This window comes from Muntiacus reevesi, chromosome 18, assembly GCF_963930625.1.
Source record: "Muntiacus reevesi chromosome 18, mMunRee1.1, whole genome shotgun sequence".
Lineage (NCBI taxonomy): Eukaryota > Metazoa > Chordata > Mammalia > Artiodactyla > Cervidae > Muntiacus > Muntiacus reevesi.
In genome coordinates, this window is record NC_089266.1 from 34139428 (window position 1) to 34159004 (window position 19577).

The 19577-nt window shown below is 50.8% G+C and overlaps 1 protein-coding gene across 3 annotated transcripts; it reads right to left on the reverse strand.

Moving 5' to 3' along the window:
* Window positions 1-1123: 1123 nt before the first annotated feature.
* PFAS (phosphoribosylformylglycinamidine synthase) lies at window positions 1124-19491 on the reverse strand. 3 transcript variants are annotated; one of them, XM_065910496.1, is made up of 28 exons: window positions 19458-19491; window positions 16525-16705; window positions 16305-16440; window positions 15782-15887; window positions 15209-15398; window positions 15016-15121; window positions 14314-14454; window positions 14083-14207; window positions 13782-13910; window positions 13277-13408; window positions 13028-13156; window positions 10261-10334; window positions 9992-10148; window positions 9601-9662; window positions 9292-9453; window positions 8925-9050; window positions 8665-8796; window positions 8219-8449; window positions 7906-8086; window positions 7742-7825; window positions 7362-7517; window positions 7016-7135; window positions 6595-6740; window positions 6277-6484; window positions 6027-6118; window positions 5834-5948; window positions 5022-5345; window positions 1124-4933 (listed from the first exon to the last, which is right to left on the reverse strand). In XM_065910496.1, exons 2-28 carry the CDS (start codon window positions 16664-16666, stop codon window positions 4623-4625), a joined length of 4017 nt encoding a protein of 1338 aa, XP_065766568.1. In that variant the 5' UTR covers window positions 16667-16705; window positions 19458-19491; the 3' UTR covers window positions 1124-4622. The 3 variants fall into 3 exon arrangements, 2 of the variants coding, with proteins under 2 accessions (XP_065766568.1, XP_065766569.1); XM_065910497.1 differs by lacking the exon at window positions 19458-19491 and adding an exon at window positions 16882-16922; XR_010659712.1 differs by lacking the exon at window positions 1124-4933 and having other exon boundaries at window positions 5326-5345; window positions 6269-6484.
* Between the last annotated feature and the right edge of the window lie 86 nt (window positions 19492-19577).

Below are 19577 nucleotides of genomic sequence, written 5' to 3' on the forward strand. Positions count from 1 at the left end.
CATATAACCCCCTTCAGGTGGTTTATAAATTGCAGATTCCTTGACATGCTCTGTTAGGCCCTTAACCGTGCCTGTCCTGTTTTAATGTTCCAGACAGACTCATCTTTGTTCAGTTCCTTAACTCGCTTTACTGCTCGCCCCTGAGGCTTTGCAAGTATCTTTAGCTTCGCTCCCTCCCCACTCTTGTAACCAGCTGCTGCTCAATCCTCATGTCTCAGTTAATCTGGGGAATCTTCCCCTGATCCTGAGAGTCTGGGCCGCATCTCCTGCTGTGAGCTCCCACCTGTACCGTAAGATTCCTCTAAAAGAGATTTCATTGAAATGGTTTGCTTCATGTCTGTCTTCCCTCCGTGTGCACGCCTGCCCAGGGAGGAGGCCCTTGACAATTTTCTTACCTGAGTGACAGGTGGGGCAGGACTCTTTCACACCCTTTGTCCATGTAGCCACCGACTGTCCTCCAGCCTGACCAGGCAGACAAAGTTGTACAAAGCCACCCCTTCTGGGGGAAAACGGCCCACAGTGGCTGGTACTCCTAGTGGGCTGCTCACACTGGAAGGTCTTTCCTGCAGCCTGAGATAGGTCTCTAACCCAGGCCCCACCACAGCAGTGCCCCAGACTCTACCGTCTGGCTATCTGCTGCCCCCAAGTGTCTAACGACAGGCTGAAGATTTCTTTGATTTCTGCGCCAGCGTTCTGAATGTAGCACATGCTGGAGAAATAAATACATCTTATGGGGTCCTGGGGCCTCTGAAGGCTCAACTGCTGAAGATGTCCTCCTCTCACAGACTCACAACTGCCTGGCGCCCCTCTCTGGGAAGGTCCTATCTGGACCTCAGCACACACAACCCCCTCTTTTTGCCTGCACCCCTTGGAACCCTCATTCAACACATATCAGAGGCACACTCAGTTTAGTGCTTTTTCTGTGAAACTGAAGGGGGCTGTTGCCTGCTAGGCAGATGTTAAATTAAGAGAGACAAGACTTACTGGTTTCTCCCCATCTCTCCACCCCACCCCACCCCACCCCCGCATCTGCCTCAACACATGCATCTATTGTCCTTCATTTGACACAATGACAAGAGGTTGCGACTTTTTTTTTTTTCATTCATTTTTATTAGTTGGAGGCCAACCATTTCACAACATTGCAGTGGGTTTTGTCATACATTGACATGAATCAGCCGAGCTTGCGACTTTGAAGAAAGGAAGTAAAAAGGGGAAATGATTGAAGGCTTGCAAAACAAAACTACCCATAAGCTCAATTCATTAAGTTCACTCTTCTATTAAGGGAAAAAATATCAACCTTGACTAATTTTAACATTCTTATTTATTCATTTGTTCAATATGTATTTATTGAGCACCATGTAAGTGAAAGGCATTGTGCTAGGTGTTAGGATATAGTGGAGGGCAGAAAGGGAGTTCCTGATCTCATGGACCACCAAAGAATTCCCTTGGTGAAACTTCCAAGATGGTGAGCTACTTAGGGAGCTGTGTAACAAGGACAGTCACAGCAGTCATGAGAAACTTCTACATACACTTCTCTGGACAAAGGAAGCAAGGACGGCTGTCAGCAAGAAGCCCTGACAATGCTGCCTCCCGGAAATGTGACTTTAGGACAGTAGGAAGCAGATGTTGCAATTTATTTAACCTTAATTCTTCCTTTGTTTTAAAAAGGGGGGAGGGGGCTATCAAGCACCTTGCTGAACTCTTATGAAAAATAATTTAGATACATATAAATGCCTAGCATATGCTTGGTTCATGGTAGGTGCCATATACAGGTATTTTTTTGTTTTATTGAGATATAATTGACATTACATTATGTGAGTTTAAGGTGTACAATGTGTTGACTTGACACACAAGCAAATGATTACCACCATACCTCACACCTGGGCTTTCCAGGTGGCAATAATGATAAAGAATTCGCCTGCCAATGCTGGAGACAAGAGATGGAGGTTCGATCCCTGGGTCAAGAAGATACCCTTGAAGATGGCATGGCAACCCACACCAGTATTCTTGCCTGGAGGATCCCATGGACAGAGGAGCCTGGTGGGTTACAGTCCACAGAGTCACAAAGAGTCAGAAATGACTGAGGTGACTTAGCATGCCCACGGATACCTACATCACATAATTACTATTTTTAAGATTTACTCTTAACAGCAACTTTCGGGTACATAACAGTTATTAACTGTAATCACCATACTATACATTAGATCCCCAGAGGTTATCCATCAAATAATCTAGAAGTTTGTACTCTTTGACCAACATTCCCTTTCCCCCCCACCCTCCATTCTAGTCTGTTTCTATGAGTTCAACTTCTTTTTTTTTTTTCATTTTTTTTTTTTTAACTTCTTTTAGATTCTACATCTGTGAGATCATACAGTACTTGTCTTTCTCTTATTCACTTAGTTTCATGCCTTTGAGGTCCATCCATGTTGTTGCAAATGGCAGGATTTCCTTCTTTCTTGCAGCTATAATAGTCTGTTGTGTATATATACACACCACATACAGATCCTGTTGGACTATAAGGTCCCTGGCAGCACTGACAGTGTGTGTTACTGTTGCGAATCATTGAACTTGAATGGAATGAATGAAGGAATGAATATTAAAGGCTCAGTGTGGGGGGATAAGAGTGCTGACCATTTCTGTCAGGAAAGGAGCTGCTAAATTAGGAGAAGCAAAAATCAGGAATACTGAATTCAGAGGCTGCACCAGGGCAACCCCTGACACAGCAGGAAACACTGTCAGAGAAGCTGCTAAAGTCTGTTACCACTTAGCACAGTGCTGCATTTAAAAAGAATCCATTTAAAAAGAAAGCTTCAGCTGTCTTTCAGATGAGAATGCTTAGGTCCTGACTTGTATGCTTTTGTCCACCCCCATCCCCTTAAACCCTGATGATAGGGGGATGGGACACAGGATATCCCCTCCAAACCCAAAAAAGTGACACGAGTGACGTGGTGTAGTGAAGTGGGGCAATGGAAACCCCCAGACTGCATGCATCCTAACTTCCCAGATAGGCTCTTTCTCTGAAGCACATGCTGCTTCCTGGGCCCACCAAGAACAGATCCAACATCGTAAGACAAAGGGAGGCAGATTAATAAAATTAGCTGAGGTCTTTTTTTGGCATTTTCGTCCTTGTCTGTTCAAGACACATTTGGGAATATGAGGCACCTGATGCTGTGGAAGTGCTGCACTCAATATGTCAGCAAATTTGGAAAAGTCAGCAGTGGCCAGAGGACTGGAAAAGGTCAGTTTTCATTCCAATCCTTAAGAAAGGCAATGCCAAAGAATGCTCAGACTACCACACAATTGCACTCATCTCACACACTTAGAGTAATGCTCAAAATTCTCCAAGTCAGGCTTCAGCAATACGTGAACCATGAACTTCCAGATGTTCAAGCTATTTTTAGAAAGGCAGAGGAACCAGAGATCAAATTGCCAACATCTGCTGGATCATCAAAAAAGCAAGAGAGTTCCAGAAAAACATCTACTTCTGCTTTATTGACTATGCCAAAGCCTTTGACTGTGTGGATCACAATAAACTGTGGAAAATTCTGAAAGAGATGGGAATACCAGACCACCTGACCTGCCTCTTAGAGAAACCTGTATGCAGGTGAGGAAGCAACAGTTAGAACTGGACATGGAACAACAGACTGGTTCCAAATAGGAAAAGGAGTATGTCAAGGCTGTGTATTGTCACCCTGCTTATTGAACGTACATGCAGAGTACATCATGAGAAATGCTGGACTGGAGGAAGCACAAGCTGGAATCAAGATTGCTGGGAAAAATATCAATAACCTCAGATATGCAGATGACACCACCCTTATGGCAGAAAGTGAAGAAGAACTAAAGAGCCTCTTGATGAAAGTGAAAGAAGAGAGTTAAAAAGTTGGCTTAAAGCTCAACATTCAGAAAACTAAGATCATGGCAACCGGTCCCATCACTTCATGGCAAACAGATGGGGAAACAGTGTCAGACTTTATTTTGGGGGGCTCCAAAATCACTGCAGGTGTTGATGGCAGCCATGAAATTAAAAGACGCTTACTCCTTGGAAGGAAAGCTATGACCAACCTAGATAGCATATGAAAAAGCAGACATTACTTTATCAACAAAGGTCCGTCTAGTCAAAGCTATGGTTTTTCCAGTAGTCATGTATGGATGTGAGAGTTGGACTATAAAGAAAGCTGAGCACTGAAGAATTGATGCTTTTGAACTGTGGTGTTGGAGAAGACTCTTGGGAGTCCCTTGGACTGCAAGGAGATCCAACCAGTCCATCCTAAAGGAAATTAGTCCTGGGTGTTCATTCGAAGGACTGATGTTGAATTGAAGCTCCAATACTTTGGCCACCTGATGTGAAGAGCTGACTCATCTGAAAAGGCCCTGATGTTGGGAAAGACTGAGGGCAGGAGGAGAAGGGGACAACAGAGGATGAGATGGTTAGATGGCATCACTGACTCAATGGACATGAGTTTGGGTGAACTCCGGGAGTTGGTGATGGACAGGGAGGCCTGGAGTGCTGCGGTTCATGGGGTTGCAAAGAGTCGGACATGACTGAGCAACTGAACTGAACTGAACTGATAAGGTACTTCTAAAGATACCCTGGGTACGAACCACGGGGCCTCCCGGCCTGCTTAGCAGCTGCCTTCCCGGGTCCAGTTCCGGGCATTGATGAAGAGCTGGAGCCAGGGGGAGGTGGTTAGAGTGTCAAACGGAGGAGGTCGCCAGGCCCACTGCCAAGGCCTCACAGACCGCTCTGGGTGAGGCATGAGGGCCAAGTGGCGGCCATCAGGGGAGCAGACACCAGCAACACCCCCCGGGGAGCCATTGGGATTCAGGGGGTACTGTTCCGTGGGGTTCCCGTCATCATCTGCCCAGTGCAGTGGAGCCAAGCCCTTGGCCTCCATTTGGTCTTGGAGTTCCGGAGAAGAAAATGCCATGTAACCTGTGATGAAGAGGGGACAAGGGATGTGAGAGCAAGCTCCCTCATGCCCTCCCCCTACCCTGGCCCTCAGGCCTCCCCGGAGCCTGACCTTCCCCGTGAGCGCTCCACACGGGCAGCACTGCGCCCTCCATCCCTCGCAGCATCAGGGCTGGCCCGGGCCCCACGCGCACGCTGGCCCAGCGCGACTCAAAGCGCCCAGACAGGTTGTGGCGCAGCAGGAGGCCAGGCCGGGCCGGCCAGGACTCCTGGCACATCTCCACCGCCTCCTCACTGGAACTGCCTCCCACCCAGCCCAGCAGGGCCAGCAGCTGACAGCCGTTACACACGCCCAGGCTGAAGGTGTCTGGCCGCTGCCGGAAGCGCTTCATCTCAGCCCCAGCCTGCGGGTTAAAGGTCACAGCAGCTGCCCAGCCTAGGAGGGAACAGGAAGCTGGGGTGAGACCCGGAGTGAGGGGGGACTGTCATCTTTCCGTGGTAGCGTGCCCTGTTAACACTCGCCCAGGATCTCCCCCACTCTGAGGAGCTCTGGGCAAACATCAGGGAAGAAGGTTTACCTGCTTGGAACAGGTGTTGCCAACTCCTGGGCCAAAGATGGCCCAGGATGAGCTTTCTGCTTAGCCAGCAGAGCATTTTCAAAATTTTTTATTTAGTTGCCTAACATTTAACTGGGATTTTTGGGCTTCTCATGAAAGACATAAAGACTTGGCCATGCTGAGCGGCAGCTGCCGCATCTGACAGAGTGGCAACCAGCCCCCTGGCCTCATTAAGCAACCTGCAGGTCTTTGCTGGCTCCTGGCCAGCCTCGTGGAGGTGAGAGGCCAGTTCTCAGGCAGGGAAGAGGGAGCTAAGGCAGCTCTCAGGAAGGTGTGGGGAGGGGGTGAGCAGAGGCCCCATGCCCACCTTTGGCAGAGCCCAGGACGTCCGCGTAGCTGAAGCCGCCCACAAATGCCACGCCGCGGAACGTGTCCAGCCCGATGGCTCCAGAGCACAGGTCCTGCATGGTCACATCCCACACCTAGCAGGAGGGGGAGAGGCAGCATCAGAAGGCCCATGGCCTGAGTCCAGCCCTGGCCCCACCAGGCAGCCCTCTCACCTCGAATCCAGCCAAGTGGAAGGCATCTGCCATCTCCCGGTCTCCATTACTGCCCTCTTCCCGAATGATGGCAACTCGGGGGGCAGGACCACCTAGGGGAGGAGCAGGAGTGTCCTTGGGTCAGAGGGCTACCTCTGTACCCCAGCCCCCTAGACACCTTGTCCAGGGCAGGACCCCATGTCCAGGCTCTAGGCTCCTCCCCAAGGCCCACAGTGCCAGGGAAGCCAAGCCTCTACACATACTCCCTCACCAGGCTGGCAAGGTATGGATGCTCTAGGAAAGGTAGGCGGCAGGCAGTAGGTGGGCCCTGTCCGCTCCCTCAGCCCTTGCTCTTCCTGGGCCACACAGTGTGGTTTTGCCTGTAGCCGGTCCAACTGGAAACTGGTCTCCTCCCAGAGGGCTCGTAGCTGCCCAACAGGTTCCTCCAGAATCACCGTCCTGTTCACCGACACCCGGACCTGGGTAGTGGGGGCAAATCTTTCAGGACGTCCAACTTGGGTGCCTCCAAGGCTGGCAGAGGCGAATGACAACCCACCCTGTGCAGGCCTGGCACTCTTCACTTCCTCACCATGGCGTGGGGCCCCGTGTCACCTGTGAGGCCCAGCTCTAGGCAGTGAAGGCCAGCATTCCGGTAACGTAGAAGCACTTGGGCCAGGTCTGGCTCCTGTACCTCCAGCACCAGGCCTGGCTCCTCGGTGAACAGTACAGGCAGCGCTGGGAGACAACAGAGGCGTCAAGGTGACTTGGGGGTACTGGCAGGGACTCAGAGGTGGAGTCGGGGGGTACGTATGAACAAAGGCAGGGATGGGGGTAGGGTGAGGCTCTCTCAGAGGGGTGCAGTTAGGAACAGAAATGTCACCTGGCCCAGTAATCAGAAAAGACAACAGGAGACTCAGGAGAGTAGGAGTTGGGGACACTCCAATCTTTAAATGAGGGACACAGGGTCCGTAGGATGGGGACAGGCAGCCTGGCTCGAATCTAGACCTCACCATCGACTCCAGGAGCAGGGATGTCCACCTCTATCCCACAATTCCCAGCAAAGGCCATCTCTAGCAGGCAAGTGATGAGACCTCCATCACTGACATCATGACCTGAGCAGAGAAGGCGGTCTGGAGGAAGGAGAAAAATGCTTAGCCGTGTTGAGAGCCAAACCTGGCGGCCCCACCCCCATTTCTGGACAGTCAGGAGAGGGCAAGTGTGAGAATGTGGGCTTACATCAGAGAACCAGAGAGAAAGGGATCAGATCCCTCTTGCCCCACTCTCACAGGCTCAGCTGATGACTGCCTGTTTTCCCATGTCAGCCACAAGGACCATCTCCCCCAGGACCCCACTCACCTTTCAGCAGCCCCTGGGTGATGTTGAAGGCTCGCACCAAGTTCTCGGGAACATCCAGGTCAGGAGGCTGCTCGCCAAGCTGGGAGAAGCACTGAGCCAGAGCCGTGCCCCCCAGCCGGTGCTGCCCAGGACTCAGAGGCACGTAGAGCAGGTGGCCTGGGAGGACAGGGATGGTGGAGGGGAGACCATTGGCTCAGGAGAACCCGTTCTGCCATGCAGGGTCACTGAGGCTCTCAGGATGTGGTAAGACACCCCAATCTTCAGCCCCGGAAGGCACCACAGCCCCAGTGATGAGACGACCTGAGCACTCACTAAGCAGACCCCAAACAAAGGACTGGGCTGTGAATACACACGCATGAAGGATGGGGAAGAAACCATACCTCTCCCTCCAGGACGCTTGAGGTCTGGAGTCACAGTGGCTGTAATGTCTGAGCAGACAGCATAGGCTGAGATGACCAGTGACCCTGCAGAGCAAGGCGTAAGCATGTGAGGTGGAGTCCAGGCCCACAGGCCTGCCCCTTGCCCCCTGGCACCCAGACCTCACCAGGAGCCCGCACGGTTTCAGAGCCAACCCGGGCAGCCATGCTGAGGGAGTCCTTGCCACCGTCCACCGCTACACCCAGGGCCGCCATCACTGCCACCATAGCCTCACAGGCATCAGCCAGAGCTGCACCCTCCCCTGGGAGCTTGGCCGCCCACATCCAGTTCCCGCTGCATTTCACATCCTGGAAAGTGCAGACTTGCATTAGAGGGAAAGCGTGGTGTAGGGAGGCTGGAGGCCAGCAAGTAAGTGGATGGTGAATGTGGTTGTGTCCCACAGGCCTGGAGTTCCAGGCCAGAAGCTGCAGGGGACTCACCTGGAGGTTGGTGACCAGAGCAAACACCAGGTTAGTGAGGGCTTCGGCCACAGCCAGCCGGGCGGCAACCCTGGGGTCCAGCAGGCTCTTAACTGGCTGCTCTCCCAGGGCTGTGGCGGCCCCTACAAGCTCCTGGTGACTCAGTGCCACAACCGCCACATCTGCCAGAGGGGTCTGCAGGGGTCCCACACACTGCTGCTGGGCCACCAGGCCGCCCACAGAACGGTCCACCTGCGAAACCAGGGGGAGCTGGCCAGAGGCCCAGGGACAAGGGGGCGGCCTGGCTCACCCTGAACATGCAAGACTCGGGGGGTGGGCAGCAGGGGACCAGGCCTCTGTCCTGACCCTTCTCCCTCCCTGGTGGACCCCCACAGCCGTTCCTGGGGTGGGCGAGCAGAGGGAGGGGTGCAGAGGGCTAAGGGGGTGGAGCAGGGTGCAGAGAGGACCTTGTTGGTGAGGTAGCGCTTGCTGGCCACGGCAGGCAGCCTGAGGACCCGCGCCAGGGCCTGGCGCACGCTCAGCCCTGGGGGCAGAGTCAGAGGCTGCAGCAAGGGGAGACTCCGCTGGAGGAAGAACTCCTGCAACACAGATGGCAACAGGGGTGTGAGCACTGGGGCGGAGCGCTGGGCATACAGGTGACAAAGTACGTGTGGGGCAGAGGGTGGAGACGGGCCAGGGAAGGGAGACGCCTCCTGCCCTCACGTACCTTCCGGGGCATCTTGCCCAGCACCCAGTCCAGGTCCAGGTCCACAGGGGTTGGGGGAGGAGTGGGGGGCGCATCCTCCTGACCACCTGTGCCCGTAGGCCACTCCCGATCATCCACCAGCACTATCTGTAGACCAAAGGGACACCACCCAGAGGGGGTGAGGCTATGACCACCAGCAGGGAGTGAATTCTTCTAGAAAGCAGGACAGAAGTGCTTTTTCCACCCCATCTGGCTTCTCTAATTGAGCCCCCTGCCCCCTCAGCCTACATGCTATTCCCCACGGCTCCCCTGTGCTCATCTCTTTCCTGGACCTAGGCAGCTCAAGTCCACCTACAGCGCCTACTACGGACTCCCCGGGGCAACTCACTCTCCTGTCTCCAGTGATGGTGCCCACAAAGCAGACTGGGCAGCGTTCCCGGGCGCTGACACGACTCAGGAAGTCCCGGTCAGGGGGCCTCAGCAGAAGCGCATTTGACTCCTGGTACTCAGCCCCCCAGATTTCCAGGGCATTCAGGGTTGGGTCCCCCAGCTGCACATCCATGAGGGAGGACGAAAAGGAAGGGTCAGCGGGTGCTCCCAAGTCGTATGATCTTGCTGGGAGTGAGGGGCAGACGGGTGGGGCTGCTGGGACTGGCAGGGGCAGGGAGGCGGGCAGATTTCATGGAGGACGACCTACCTGGAAGCGGCTGGTGTGAATGACGGCTCCAGCTGGGTCACTTAGCTCCTTCAGGACATTACCTGGTGGGGGCGTTCCCGGGAGAGGTGCTCACAAGGCCACGGTCAGCACCGGGCAAACAAAAGGCCGTTCCCAGCCTCCCAAGGAGCCCTTAATTCCGTGCATCCCTGTTTGAACCGCTGCTGCACCCTCTCCACCAACTATCCCACGGCAGCAGGCTGCCACCCTCAACCCTGGGCCTGTTTAGAATGTGTAGTGGGTGGAGAATGGGACCCTGAGCTGGCAGGTTGATTGCAGATCCTCAGCCTAAACCGATTGCTGAGCCTCTCCCTAAACTGAACCAAGCAGAGACCAGGTAGGCCCGGTCCCTTGTCCCAACCCCCTTTCTCACCATTGCCACCAGCACCCTGGTCATGAAGGCTGCAGATGGGGTTTCCCCCAGGGGCCTCCACACAAGCCCGGATCACACGGTTCATCTTCTGTTCCATCTCCGGGTCTCCCCGCTGCACAGCCCCAAAATCCAGGTCGCTGGCATTGTCTCCCTGCACCTGGGGGGACAGATGGCATAGCTCAGTTCAGAGGGGCTGGGAGCTCACACCCCACCCATGCATGGGGCCCTGAGAGATCATGGAGTTGGCATCTGGGCTATTCCCACTTAACCTGCACAGACGAAGCAGCTCCGCCCCCAACTCCAATCCTGTAGACAGGACCCCCCACCTTCACGACATCCATGCCTGTGAGGAAGGAGGGCTGAATCAGAGCACTCAGGGAATGACAGTAAGTACAAGTAGGAAGCAGTGTGAGGATAAAGGGAAGGCAACATTAGAGGTATCTGTTAACATTCATTGAGTTAAATACACTCCAAGGAATTTACCCTCCAATTATTCACAGGTGCAAAATTGCCAATGAACAAACTTAAACAATACCATTATTTGTGTTACTAAAGATAAGAAATAATCTACATGCTAATAACAGAGAACAGGTTAAATAAATTATGGTATAAGCCATACAGTGAAAAACTAAGCCACTGCAAAGAAAATTACATATGAATATAATGAAGTAAAGTGATTTCATCAGTATGAAATGATTTCCAAGCATACTGCTAAGCTGGAAAAAAGCAAGGTACAGATGTATATACACCCCATCAATAAGAATAAAATACTTAGGAATAAACTTAATAGAAATGTAAGACTTATACACTGAAAATTATGAAATACCTTAGTATGCCTAAATAAATTGAAAAAGATCTGATGTTTATAGATTGGAAGACTTAATATTGTTATGATGGCAATACTCCCCAAAGTGATCTTCAAGTCAACACAATCAGCCACCTTTTTCAAAGAAATGGACCAGATGACCCTAAAATTTATACAGAAATCTGAGGGACCTAGAACAAAGCCAAGACAATCTTGAAAAAGAACTAAACTGAAGGACTCATATTTTCTGCTTTTAAACTTACCACAGAGCTAAAAGGTTTTTTTCAAAAAGGGTTGTTAGAACAACTGGATAATCACATGTCAAATAAGGAAATTGGATCCCTACTTCATACCATATACAAACTTCAAAATGCTTCAGAGACCTAAATGTAAGAGATAAAAGCTAGTAAGTATTACAAGAGAATACAGAAGTCAATCCAGGTGACCTTGACTCAGGCAATGGTTTCTTAGTCATGGCACTGTAAGCCAAATCCACAAAACAAAAATAAACAAACTATATTTACAAAATTAAAAACATTTGTGATTCAGGGGACACCATGAAAAAAGTAAAAAGACAACCCACAAAATGGAAGAGAATACTTGCAAATCATGTATCTACCTGATAAATGGCCAGTATCTAGAATATACAAAGAACTCAGAACTCCATAAAAAAAAAGGCAAATAATCCAATTTAAAAGTGAGCAAAGGGTCTCAACAGATATTTCTCCAACAAAGACACAGGAATAGTCAACAGACATGGAAAGATGCTTAACATCATGAGTCCTTAGGGAAATGCAAACCCAAACCACCGTGAGATACTATTGTACTTCATATGCATTCTGATGGCTATAATCAAAGAGAGAGATAATAATAAGTGTTGATGAGAATCTAGAGAAACTGGAACCCTCACACACTGCTGAGGGGAATGTAAAATGGTGCATCTGCTTTGGAAAACATTGTGATAGGTTTTTTTAAAAGACTGAGTACAGTTATCATGAGACCTAGCAAGTCTACTCCTAGTTACATACTTGAGAAATAACAACATAAATACAAAATAAAACTTGTACACAATTATTTATAGCAGAATTAATCATAATTAGCCAAAAAGCAGAAACAACCCACTTGTCTACCAACTGATAAATGGATAAACAAAATGTTATAGGTACATAACAGAATATTAATATTATTCAGCCATAAAAAGGAAAGAAGTACTGATACATACTATAATACGAATAAAGACGTCATGTTAAGTGAAAGAGGCCAAACACATTTATAACAGGGAAATCTTTAGAGATAGAAAATAGATTACAGGTTTCCAGAGGCCAAAAGAAAGAGCATGGGGAGTGACTGCTTGTGAGTACAGGGTTTCTTTCTGGGGGTGATGAAAATGTTCCAGAACTGGTAGTGATTAAGGCACAACTTTGTGAATATACTAAAAACACTAATTTATACACTTTAAAAGGGCACACTTTATGGTACATGAATTATATCTGAATAAAATGGTTATTAAAAAAATAGGTGGGGAATTCCCTGACAGTCCAATGGTTAAGACTCTATGCTCTCACTTCTGGGGCCCTGGGTTCAATCCCTCATTGGAAAACTAAAATCCCATAAGCCGTGTGGCACAGTCAAAAAAAAGTGTGTACACATGCTAGTTGTTTTAACATAGGAGGCAAATATACACATGGGTCTGTTTATGTATGCAGGAAGTGCTTCTGGCAGGGTACAAGAATAAACAATTAACATTGCTTATCTCTAGGGAGGGAAACTGGGTGACGGGAGGTCAGGGAGAGCCGAGTTTTCACTGTAAAATCTTTCTTTGCTTTTTAAATTCTGAGCCATGTGACTGGTCACCCATTCAATAAATGGCACCCGGCCTTTATCTTGATTCCACCACAGGTCCTAGCACGGTGCTCAGCACCCAATGGGCCCTCAGTAAATGTTGACCAACTGAACTGAACTTGCAGATAAAAACGAAGGTGCTGGGTAAAACACTGGCTGCCTTGACACAGCAGGGTGGGCCCCTGCCAAGGAGAAGTCAACTGGGGAAAGGACAGAGGCCTCACAGACTGAGTCTGCCCAACTGGCATAAAGCCCTCCCCTGCCTTAAAAGCCTGTCCAGAGGAGAAGAGCCAGGAGATACAAAACCAACCGCTGAGATTCCACCCCTACAGGAGCCATGTGCTGGGGAGACAGCTGGTGGGACCTGGAGAGAGGTGGGGGGCTCTTACCTGGCTCTGGGGGCTCCTTGCTCACATGCTCAGCTTCCATGGACCCAATGCCTCCACTAAACATGATGGGCTTGATCCACTCACGCCGTTGGCCGTCCGGGAGCTGAAGGCCCAAGGAGCGGGCAAAGCCTGGAACGTGGACGTCAAAGGGAGAGGGCACAGGATCTAGTCAACCAGGCGCCTCAGCGCTTACTGGGTCACACACCCCACCCTGCCTCTGGGACTAATATCTACACCCTCCAGGCTCACCAGCAAGCACTGGCTCCCCAAACTTGTTGCCGTAATCAGAAGCCCCGTTACTGGCCTCAATGGCAATCTCCAGGGGTCGGGCAAAGTTTCCTGGATACTGGAAGCTTGGATCCTCCCAGGGCATACTGTAACCTGGGTAGGAAAGAGGAAGATGAATGGACGGTAAAGATGGAAGTCAGAGGAGCCAGGACCCTTTAGGAAGAGTCTGATTCTTGGGATCAGAGTTCTTAACACTTTCTAAGAAACTGGATTTTGGGGGCAGTTGATGGTCAAAAGTCCAACTCTGTATTAGGTTGTTTTTGTTTAAGAAAATTGTAGTTCTGCAAAGCCAGATGTAGGTCTCTCTTGGCCTACTGTCCTCATGACCACGGCTGGGGAAAGGCCAGCTACTCTAGAGCCCTTTCTCCCAAGAAAAGGTGCCCATGATGACCGCTTAACTTAGGAGATAAAAGTGTCCAGTGCCTGCCAGGAGGAGGCATCTGTGTAGAGAGCAAAGAGATGGGACCTGGGATGTGCAGGTTTCCAAAGCAGTAGCCAGCAGTGCCAGCCACCACGTGGGCCCCTCGGCCTGTGCACTGGACATCTCGGATCCGGCCCCCTGTGCCAGTGGTTGCACCACTGAAGGGGGCTACTCCTGTGAAGAGAGAGGGAGAGGTATGGCTATTGAAGAGCAAGGTCTGCCACTGACCACGCCACTGAAAATAAGGACATGCAGCCAACCTGCTGGTCCCCAGGGTGAGGGGGGCTGGGACCTTTGCCCCTCCCTACACTCTGATCTCACCTTCCCTCTTGGGGACTCAGCTCACCTGTGGGGAAGTTATGTGTCTCTGCCGTGAAGACAACATGTCTCAGCCCCTGACGTTGCTGGAAGGAGCTTGGCCGTGTGGGGTCCTTGGGCCGCAAGAATCGGACTTCCTTCCCCTGGATGGCGCTGTGGACACATTGTTCTGGGCCTGGCTTCCTTGCTGGGATCTGCACTTACCCCAGTGGAGCCTGGGGCACCCTGTCCCCTGTGCCCAGCCAAGGGCACCACCCACCTGCTGTTGTCACAGAACTTGAGGACATTGTTGGGGTTGGAGCATGCCTGGGTGCTCATGATGGACTCAAACAGCGAGTGTGGGAGCTCCTGTCCATCCACGTGGAGTCGACCCTTGAAGAACCAGTGTCGGCTGTGCTCGCTGCTGGGATGATGTGGGGAGGGGAGAGCAGGGCGGAAACATGGGTCATGTCTCAGGCCTTGCCACCTTTTCTCCTGACCAGCATAAAAGGCAGAATACAGGTCAAAGCACATTTCAGAAAGTCATAAGCTTTCAATGGTCTGTCATTGTGGACTATCCAGATCCAGAGTGAAGATAAAACCAAGATGTGATGCAGACTATTGGATGGATGGGGAACTCAGGCACTCAGACTCAGGGAGGCCCCTAAGCCAAGAAGTCACGATAGTGGTAAAAAACCCACCTGTCAATTCAGGAGACATAAGAGATGCAGGTTCAGTCCCTGGGTCAGGAAGATCCCCTGGAGGAGGGCATGGCAACCCACTCCAGTATTCTTGTCAGGGAAATCTCATGGACAGAGGAGCCTGCGGGCTATGGCCCATAGGGTCACCAAGAGTCGGACATGACTGAGTAACTAACACTTTCACTTTCTTAGGCCAAGAGAGAGCCATGGAGGGTCCCTATGATCGTCTCTTCCAACCTCCACAGACTCAGACACCAAAATGTCCCCCCATCCCTCCCCACCTATTGGACTGAGCCAAGTCGAAGACTTCCACAATGCTGGGGTTGCGCTGTAGCTCCTGGAAGCGCTTGGTGTAGAAATCCAGGTCCCAGGAGTCTAGGGCCAGACCTAGGAGACAACCCCAGAGAAGCTGGTTGTGGGACACTGTACCCTTACTCTGCTGGCCTGGGCCTTCCTTCAGGGACCCCTGCTCACCTAGCTCCTGGTTGGCTTTCTCCAGGGCAGACCGGCCCTCAGCCAGTATGTCAATTGGGCCGCTCAGGGGTGCTGGGATACACCCTGAAGAGAAGCTCTGGATGGGCTGGGGGAAGCACTGCTCCGTCATCCGGTCATGCAGGGTAGCCAGGGCAATGGCCTCCAGGTCAGCTGAAGGTGGGTGGGCAAACTAGGGGTGGAGACACACACCAAGGGCAAGGGGTACAGGGTTGAAGAACGGACAAAATGGTCCACCCTCGGTCCTCCAAGCCACACAAGACCAGCCCAATGCTAGCCTCTCCAGCACCTTTGCTCCGATTAGAAAAAGATGCCCCTTCCAGGCATGAGTGCCTGTCAACAGGCACACATTAGAAACAGTAGCACAGGCTGGATTTCTGTCCTATTTACTTCTTGACCAGGCAGCCTCAAGCAGTGAACAAGCTGCAAATAGGGCAGGCCTCAAATCAGAAACTACGTCCCCTGCTTCTCATCATCATCATTTCCTTGGATTGTAGGACCCAATCTCCACCCACTTCCTCCTCTGGATCCCCACCTGGTTGCCTACTGTCTCACCGAGAGTAGGTAGCGCCGGGTTGGCTCCACGCGGTCCACGGCCCCCAGCCCTGCAGCCTGGCACACTGACACGATGTTGCTGGATGTCGGGGTGGAAAAGTTCAGCCTGTGGATTGGTTAGGACCAGATGGTTAGGACCTGAGCCCCAGCTGAGGTGGATCCTGCCCACTGTCTAGCCAGTCTCCAAACCTCCACTCCCCATCCCCACCCCCGCCCATAACACTGGCCTCCAGCCTTAGGTTTGGGCACTGAGAAACGTGCTTTCAAAGGTCATTCAAATCAAATCATAACTGTTCCTGCAGAATCAAAATGTTTCAATTTCAATGTCTAGGAATGCAACTTGTTATATTTCCAGAACAAGCCTGGGAGTTGGCTCAGTCTTCTAAGTGGGGAGTGGGATGAAGGGAAAACAAATCTCCCAAGGATCACAAGAAGAGGAAGAGGCATGAGAGTGACAGGGGTGGCAGAGTGTTTGGAAGGGCTCTGGACCATGGAACAAGTTGCTTGAGGCTGAAACACTTGCCTGGGTCCAACCTCCAGCAGCAGGTCTGTGGGGCCAGGATTGAGCCAGGACTCCTTAGCAACATCGTCTAGTAACAAGGGGCAGCCAAACAGCCATGTCAGCTTCTTCATCTCCTTGTTGCTCGGGAAGGACTCAGCTGCAGGGAGACAGGGCAAGGAGACGTTGGGACACTGCCGCTGGCGACTGGTACTTTGCCCAAGAATCCAGTAACTGGCCCAACCTGTCCAGTTCACATTGTAGCACTGCTCGGTCTTGATACCCTGCAGCTCTGGCAGTTCCCTTTGCAGCTTCCTTTGAATGTATTCAGAGGCTGCCCTCTCGTGGCCAGAGGGGCGGACATAGAAGTGAAGGACGGAGGACATCTCTGCAGGTGTCCCTTGCTGGAAAGATGAGTTAGGTTCCTAAAAAAAAACATGAACTAGAGCCTATCTGTTGAACTGGTTTCAAGTTCAGTTCAGCTGAGGCTTTGGAGGCATTAGGGATGAGGTGGGGGAAAGTAGTGGGGGCATTCAGGGATAAATGCATCCAGACATTTCCAGTCCAGTACAGTCAAGGCCAGGGGACTTGGGGTACCAACCTAGCACGGTGGGAGTGGGAAAGACTTCCTAACGGAAGGGCTTCCCTGGTGGCTCTGCTGGTAAAGAATCAGCCTGCAATACAGGAGACCTGGTTCAATCCCTGGGTTGGGAAGATCCCCTGGAGAAGGGATAAACCTAGCATGGTGGGAGTGGGAAACACTTCCTAAGGAAAGTGGCATCTAAGTGTAAACCTAAAGGATGAGCTGGACTAGGCTGGTCAGTAAAGTCAAACGACAGTTCCTCTACTTCAATGTTTCAAAATATTATGTCCCTGTTCAAGGTAAATGCAAAGCCTGACAGTCAAAGACCCTCCAAGTCTATCCCCAACTACTTTTCAACTTCTGATTCCATTGCTTCTCAAAAGGACCTTGACTTTACTCACTAAATGCTGCCTGGCCTCCCTGCCATTCCTTTGCCCCATCCTAGAATGTCTATGTCTAATTCTGTCCTATCCAAAGCTTTCCCATTTGTCAAGGTCAGTACAGGTCTCACCAACTCTGAAGCCCTCCTTGCTGCTCCAGTGCTCAGGGACACCTCCCTCCTATGTGAGCGGAGAGCTTCTGATTCACACCATTCATTCAGCTCTGATCTCTCTCTCACACACACACACACACACAGCACTCCCAGGTGTACAAAGCCTCTTCCCAAAGAAGTGGGACGCTCACTGCCTCACTTCTTCACTTGGACAACTCACAGGTATCTCAAATCTACCTTACTCAAGGCTGAATCTGACTATTCTGTCAAGGTCACTGAATGAAGATTGCAATGTTGCCAATCTAGAGGTTACTTAACTTCTTACCTTATTCTACCCCTCAGCAGCATATGACTTACTCATTCCCTACTTCTTAAAACACTCTCCTCTCTTGGCTTCCTGACACCACTCTCCTGGTATTCCTCTACCTCTGGTTGCTCCATCTCAGTCACCTGTGCTGGCTCCTACTCTTCTTGTTGTTGTTTAGTCGCTCAGTCATGTCCGACTCTTTATGACATCATGGACTGTAGCCCACAAGGCTCCTCTGTCCATGGATTTCCCAGGCAACAATCCTAGAGTGGGTCGCCATTTCCTTCTCCAGGGGTTCTTCCCAGCCCAGCAATTGAACCCACATCTCCTGCACTGGCAGGTGGATTCTTTACAGCTGAGCCACCAGGGAAGCTCCTACTCTTCTAATCCACCTCTGAACAGTGGGTGCCCGAGGCTCTGCCCTTTGTTTTCGTCTTTCTAAATGCTCTTCTTAAGTGACTTCATTCAGACCTGTGGCTTTAAATATCATCTCTTAGACTGAACCAATGAAACTGCCATCATTCAATCATTTTTGACTAAAAATTACAATTTCACATAATTTGAGTTGATATATGCCAACAGATTTCATAACCTTATAAAGACTCGAACACAACTGAGCGACTTTCACTTCACTTATTCAACTCTGACTCTCCCTGAAACTCCAAACTAGCACATGCAAATGCTTAGTTGACGTTGCCACAGAGAAGTCTCATAAACACAGGAACGCCTGCTTTCGTCAAAATAAAAATTTTGATTTATCAGTTCTCCAGAACTTCAGTTCCCATTTCCCATCTCAGTTAACACCACCCTTCTCCAATCTATTGCTCAAGCCAAAAGCCCAGGTGTGTGAATGCCAGGTTGAGTCCAACTCTTTGCAACCCTATGGACCATAGTCCACCATGCTCCTCTGTCTATGGGATTCTCGAAGCAAGAATACTGAAGTGGGTAGCAATGCCCTCCTCCGGGGATCGTCCTGACCCAGGGATCAAACCCTGGTTTCCTGCACTGCAGGCAGATTCTTTGCCGTTGGAGCCAGCAGGGAAGCCTTTCGGTTTATCAACCAAAAAAATCTCAAAAACTTGTAGACTGACAAATTCCAGGACAGATCTCATTTCAGCTATGGGTGCTCCTGCTAGATCTTGATTTTGCCTTTTTAAGCCCCTATCCCATGCTAACGATCTTTTAAATTTTTTATTTTTATTTATTTATTTTTTTGCCGAGGTTTGTGGGATCCTAGTTCCCCGACCTGGGATTAAACTAAGGTCCTCGGCAGTGAGAGCGCTCAGTTTTAATCACTGAACCGTCAGGGAATTTCCCTTATGACCCCTTCTTGACCCCTTCTAAAGTTAGACGCCTCAGCTGCTCTCCATACCATAGTTCCTTCACAGGAATAATCACATCCCGAAATCATTTTGATTATTAAACCAGTTGACTTTCGCCTATCGTTCCCAGTGAAATAGACGTTCCAAGAGCACAGACACAGGATTGTCTACATCAGGGCTGTCTCCCCAAAGACCAGCATGGTACCTGACATAAAACTGGACGCCAACAGATTATTTCGGTGGTTGAATGAATTGTTAGAGAGGGGATGAATTTACGTGGGGGAATCCCATGCCTGGAACCAACAAACACAAATGGACGCCTGCACTAAGGCAGGAACGCAGGCCTCCGCTAGGCGCAGCTCTGCCTGGTGGGGATCCTGCAGCCGCCTAAATCAAGCTTGGCGTGGGTGGCTACGGGGTGCAGTTTGTACGGGTATCCGAGTTTGCAAACGCGCGCGGCAGCCTTACGCACGTGGTAGCACTTCTCGCAGTCCGTCAGCGCCTCGAATTCTGGCGCGCAGATCAACGTCATCCGCATGCGCCGCAGGAAGAGGAGGAGTCTAAGGGTGCCCCGCCCCCCCCTCTTTCCCTG